The following is a 7,176-nucleotide window of genomic DNA, read 5'->3' on the forward strand; positions in this document are numbered from 1 at the left end:
AATCGGATATGATTTTGCCGACTGCGACCTCTCATTTCCGAAGCACTAATTCTTTGATGCAGTTTCCGCCCGAAATCCGGGCGGAACAAAATCGGCTTGAAAAACTCACATAAGTGGTTAACAGTTCATGACAACGATGTCTACTCACGGTTTATATAATATAGATCTCATATATATGTCACAGACACAAATATATAGTATATTACGGAATAGAACACTCAAAATACATGTCCATGTCGTTGTAGCACATCTCTGACCTACATTTAAAACATGGCTTCTGGATTAATACAAAATATCAGGGGGGATTTCAAACGGAACGAAATGATACGGAGTTTGTTTGTATTCCGCTTGTGAAACATTACATGTAATCCATTTTTGTATTAACCGGAAAAATCATGGCAAAAGCTGTCTGCTTCGCTTTGAATGAGGAAAAACTCATTATTTATGTCTTTGACATGAATTTTTTCTCATATAATCATGGATTTATGGAAAAGAATATTTATTGGACCCTTTTGACTATTTAAATGTATGTAAACACGATATACTCTTTCTTAATCCGAACTTTGAAAATGTGATAGTCAGCATCGGGAAAATCAGCTATGGGCAGTTAGAGGTTACGCGGCACCTGTCAAAAGTTTTTCGCCGTGTAAAACCTCTAACATTGTTGGAGTAAGTAAGCCATGTGCCTTACCACAAACACAGAATCACAATACAAGGCTATACTTCTGATCATGTCTGAAATNAACCAAACATATGTACTGCCTATATAACCAAACATATGTACTGCCTATATAACCAAACATATGTACTGCCTATATAACCAAACATATGTACTGCCTATATAACCAAACATATGTACTGCCTATATAACCAAACATATGTACTGCCTATATAACCAAACATATGTACTGCCTATATAACCAAACATATGTACTGCCTATATAACCAAACATATGTACTGCCTATATAACCAAACATATGTACTGCCTATATAACCAAACATATGTACTGCCTATATAACCAAACATATGTACTGCCTATATAACCAAACATATGTACTGCCTATATAACCAAACATATGTACTGCCTATATAACCAAACATATGTACTGCCTATATAACCAAACATATGTACTGCCTATATAACCAAACATATGTACTGCCTATATAACCAAACATATGTACTGCCTATATAACCAAACATATGTACTGCCTATATAACCAAACATATGTACTGCCTATATAACCAAACATATGTACTGCCTATATAACCAAACATATGTACTGCCTATATAACCAAACATATGTACTGCCTATATAACCAAACATATGTACTGCCTATATAACCAAACATATGTACTGCCTATATAACCAAACATATGTACTGCCTATATAACCAAACATATGTACTGCCTATATAACCAAACATATGTACTGCCTATATAACCAAACATATGTACTGCCTATATAACCAAACATATGTACTGCCTATATAACCAAACATATGTACTGCCTATATAACCAAACATATGTACTGCCTATATAACCAAACATATGTACTGCCTATATAACCAAACATATGTACTGCCTATATAACCAAACATATGTACTGCCTATATAACCAAACATATGTACTGCCTATATAACCAAACATATGTACTGCCTATATAACCAAACATATGTACTGCCTATATAACCAAACATATGTACTGCCTATATAACCAAACATATGTACTGCCTATATAACCAAACATATGTACTGCCTATATAACCAAACATATGTACTGCCTATATAACCAAACATATGTACTGCCTATATAACCAAACATATGTACTGCCTATATAACCAAACATATGTACTGCCTATATAACCAAACATATGTACTGCCTATATAACCAAACATATGTACTGCCTATATAACCAAACATATGTACTGCCTATATAACCAAACATATGTACTGCCTATATAACCAAACATATGTACTGCCTATATAACCAAACATATGTACTGCCTATATAACCAAACATATGTACTGCCTATATAACCAAACATATGTACTGCCTATATAACCAAACATATGTACTGCCTATATAACCAAACATATGTACTGCCTATATAACCAAACATATGTACTGCCTATATAACCAAACATATGTACTGCCTATATAACCAAACATATGTACTGCCTATATAACCAAACATATGTACTGCCTATATAACCAAACATATGTACTGCCTATATAACCAAACATATGTACTGCCTATATAACCAAACATATGTACTGCCTATATAACCAAACATATGTACTGCCTATATAACCAAACATATGTACTGCCTATATAACCAAACATATGTACTGCCTATATAACCAAACATATGTACTGCCTATATAACCAAACATATGTACTGCCTATATAACCAAACATATGTACTGCCTATATAACCAAACATATGTACTGCCTATATAACCAAACATATGTACTGCCTATATAACCAAACATATGTACTGCCTATATAACCAAACATATGTACTGCCTATATAACCAAACATATGTACTGCCTATATAACCAAACATATGTACTGCCTATATAACCAAACATATGTACTGCCTATATAACCAAACATATGTACTGCCTATATAACCAAACATATGTACTGCCTATATAACCAAACATATGTACTGCCTATATAACCAAACATATGTACTGCCTATATAACCAAACATATGTACTGCCTATATAACCAAACATATGTACTGCCTATATAACCAAACATATGTACTGCCTATATAACCAAACATATGTACTGCCTATATAACCAAACATATGTACTGCCTATATAACCAAACATATGTACTGCCTATATAACCAAACATATGTACTGCCTATATAACCAAACATATGTACTGCCTATATAACCAAACATATGTACTGCCTATATAACCAAACATATGTACTGCCTATATAACCAAACATATGTACTGCCTATATAACCAAACATATGTACTGCCTATATAACCAAACATATGTACTGCCTATATAACCAAACATATGTACTGCCTATATAACCAAACATATGTACTGCCTATATAACCAAACATATGTACTGCCTATATAACCAAACATATGTACTGCCTATATAACCAAACATATGTACTGCCTATATAACCAAACATATGTACTGCCTATATAACCAAACATATGTACTGCCTATATAACCAAACATATGTACTGCCTATATAACCAAACATATGTACTGCCTATATAACCAAACATATGTACTGCCTATATAACCAAACATATGTACTGCCTATATAACCAAACATATGTACTGCCTATATAACCAAACATATGTACTGCCTATATAACCAAACATATGTACTGCCTATATAACCAAACATATGTACTGCCTATATAACCAAACATATGTACTGCCTATATAACCAAACATATGTACTGCCTATATAACCAAACATATGTACTGCCTATATAACCAAACATATGTACTGCCTATATAACCAAACATATGTACTGCCTATATAACCAAACATATGTACTGCCTATATAACCAAACATATGTACTGCCTATATAACCAAACATATGTACTGCCTATATAACCAAACATATGTACTGCCTATATAACCAAACATATGTACTGCCTATATAACCAAACATATGTACTGCCTATATAACCAAACATATGTACTGCCTATATAACCAAACATATGTACTGCCTATATAACCAAACATATGTACTGCCTATATAACCAAACATATGTACTGCCTATATAACCAAACATATGTACTGCCTATATAACCAAACATATGTACTGCCTATATAACCAAACATATGTACTGCCTATATAACCAAACATATGTACTGCCTATATAACCAAACATATGTACTGCCTATATAACCAAACATATGTACTGCCTATATAACCAAACATATGTACTGCCTATATAACCAAACATATGTACTGCCTATATAACCAAACATATGTACTGCCTATATAACCAAACATATGTACTGCCTATATAACCAAACATATGTACTGCCTATATAACCAAACATATGTACTGCCTATATAACCAAACATATGTACTGCCTATATAACCAAACATATGTACTGCCTATATAACCAAACATATGTACTGCCTATATAACCAAACATATGTACTGCCTATATAACCAAACATATGTACTGCCTATATAACCAAACATATGTACTGCCTATATAACCAAACATATGTACTGCCTATATAACCAAACATATGTACTGCCTATATAACCAAACATATGTACTGCCTATATAACCAAACATATGTACTGCCTATATAACCAAACATATGTACTGCCTATATAACCAAACATATGTACTGCCTATATAACCAAACATATGTACTGCCTATATAACCAAACATATGTACTGCCTATATAACCAAACATATGTACTGCCTATATAACCAAACATATGTACTGCCTATATAACCAAACATATGTACTGCCTATATAACCAAACATATGTACTGCCTATATAACCAAACATATGTACTGCCTATATAACCAAACATATGTACTGCCTATATAACCAAACATATGTACTGCCTATATAACCAAACATATGTACTGCCTATATAACCAAACATATGTACTGCCTATATAACCAAACATATGTACTGCCTATATAACCAAACATATGTACTGCCTATATAACCAAACATATGTACTGCCTATATAACCAAACATATGTACTGCCTATATAACCAAACATATGTACTGCCTATATAACCAAACATATGTACTGCCTATATAACCAAACATATGTACTGCCTATATAACCAAACATATGTACTGCCTATATAACCAAACATATGTACTGCCTATATAACCAAACATATGTACTGCCTATATAACCAAACATATGTACTGCCTATATAACCAAACATATGTACTGCCTATATAACCAAACATATGTACTGCCTATATAACCAAACATATGTACTGCCTATATAACCAAACCATTCGCTATTGATCTTGTAATCCAACAACTGGCTTGTAATCAAATAAGTGACTTTGAAATCTATCAACTGACCTTGCGATCGATCAAGGCACTGCATAACTCAGGAAAACCTTTATATTTAAAGGATTTGTTAACAGGAAAGTGAACCTTCATCACCAACCAAAAATGTATGTCAGTAAGCAATGTAGGCTATAATTCTATACTGTAGTAATGGTTTTTGAGCCCAGAAGGTGAAATGCAACCTCATAAAAGAGGTGATATTTGTGAACAGGTGTGTGAAATGATAAAAATTCCAGTTAAAATGGAACCCTGTACAAGAGATGAGGTTTGTGAACACATATACAAAGTCTCATAACAATCAGTGTAGGAAATGAAGTCTGTTGAGGGATGGATTTGTCAAGGACATGAATGTAAGAGCTTGTATACCTACAACCTTATAATAAACTACTAAACTTGCCAGTATATAATGAACTCACTAAGCAGTCTTGCATGGACTCTTTGGCCTTATCATTAGGTCAAAAGACTGACAGGGATAACTGACTTCATGCATTTGGTTATATCTGTCAGCAAATTTCTTTGTTTTGTTTCTACAAACCAAACCACATGAACCACTGTGATATTGCTATACGAATGGTTACCGTTTACCCAGGGTGACTCCGGCCAGCTTGATGAGTCCCCTCATACAGGGAGTGGTAATAAGTAGGCCTTCATCCCCATCAGCAGCCTCATCGTAGCTCTGGACCTGGTCTACAACAAACTGGGCGTGTCGCAGCAGAGAGTCCTCCGTCAGACTCAACAAACCAGTTGGGGGAACTGTCGTCTACAACAGCCAAAGGTTACGTATAAACAACTTTCATCACAAAATATTGTATTGTAAGTATGGAAATGCTCAATGTTGAAATGTTAGGGTTTGGATGAGTACACTCTAATATAAAACATACACAGTATTAACAGAGAGAATCATATCTAATTCTTGCTGTCTTATCTGTTCAAAATCTTATTTAACCATACTTTAAATAAATGTACACCAGAGGCCCTCAGCCCCCAGACTTACCTCTATTTTGTTGAGAAGATCCTCATATGTAGCGTCCTGGTGGCGTTGTAGAAACTCAATGAGCACCTTGCCAATGTGAATCTTCTCTCTCATGGTGGCCATGAACGGTTTGTATGCTTCACTGGCGCCCATCAGGATGTACTCGGCGTAGGCTGGGGACAGAAACATGATCTTTATCTACTCTGTATAAATTGGGGCACAATAACAACAGGGTCACTTAACCTCATCCTTCTTTTCACAGAAAAAGCATTCTACGGCTATTTTTTAAAATATATAAAACTGTATCAAACTTCATCTGCCTTATGTTGCTCTATTTTTAATTTTAAGTGATATGACAAAGAACTAATATACTTCAGGTCTAAACATTAAAAAAATGTCTATTCAGATTAGTCCGGGAAAAGTACAATTATATCACCTGTACTAAACCCAATGAGTGCATTCTCTCCACCATCAAAGCCTGCCGTCCACCACTCGTTGATCGGGCCCATGTTTCTACAAGGCACACCACCTGTAAATGGAGTTGACAGAGCAGCATCAAGACCAAGTGAGTTTCATGGCAGTTTAAAAGGAGTACATTTGAGGAATGTATATATTTACTTTAGAACATGTTATAGACATAATGATAACAGCATAGGAAATCCTAAGATCTATTACAGTAAAATATCTACCCCATGGAGGTGAAGTTTTCAAACTGGGACCAACAACAATAGATTTATCCAAACTAGGCAATGAAATAGAATAAATCTGCTGTAAGTAGTAACCATCCATAAAACTAGTCTATTCTTTGTAGTTGTCTACCCATAGAAGCCACATTTATTTCTCATGACTTCTCTATATGCACCAACATCAGCAAACTTACCCCGACTTACCATTATGTGTTAATTGTACAAACTTACCATTATGTGTAAACTGTACAAACTTACCCTGACTTACCAGTATGTGTATACTGTACAAACTTACCCCGACTTACCATTATGTGTATACTGTACAAACTTACCCCGACTTACCATTATGTGTATACTGTACAAACTTACCCCGACTTACCATTATGTGTATACTGTACAAACTTACCCCGACTTACCATTATGTGTATAC

General features: G+C 34.3%; 1 protein-coding gene across 1 annotated transcript in view; it reads right to left on the reverse strand.

The window, feature by feature from the left end:
• LOC110451537 (DNA (cytosine-5)-methyltransferase 1-like) overlaps positions 1-7,176 on the reverse strand; it is a gene marked incomplete in the record, with an annotated part of 46,817 nt that overhangs the window by 22,363 nt on the left and 17,278 nt on the right. Inside the window, 3 exon segments of the mRNA XM_021499619.1 lie at positions 5,666-5,847; positions 6,082-6,233; positions 6,497-6,589. Of these exon segments, the coding sequence (XP_021355294.1) occupies positions 5,666-5,847; positions 6,082-6,233; positions 6,497-6,589 (427 nt within the window).

The sequence above is a fragment of the Mizuhopecten yessoensis genome, unplaced genomic scaffold, assembly GCF_002113885.1.
Source record: "Mizuhopecten yessoensis strain PY_sf001 unplaced genomic scaffold, ASM211388v2 scaffold651, whole genome shotgun sequence".
NCBI classification, from domain to species: Eukaryota; Metazoa; Mollusca; class Bivalvia; order Pectinida; family Pectinidae; genus Mizuhopecten; species Mizuhopecten yessoensis.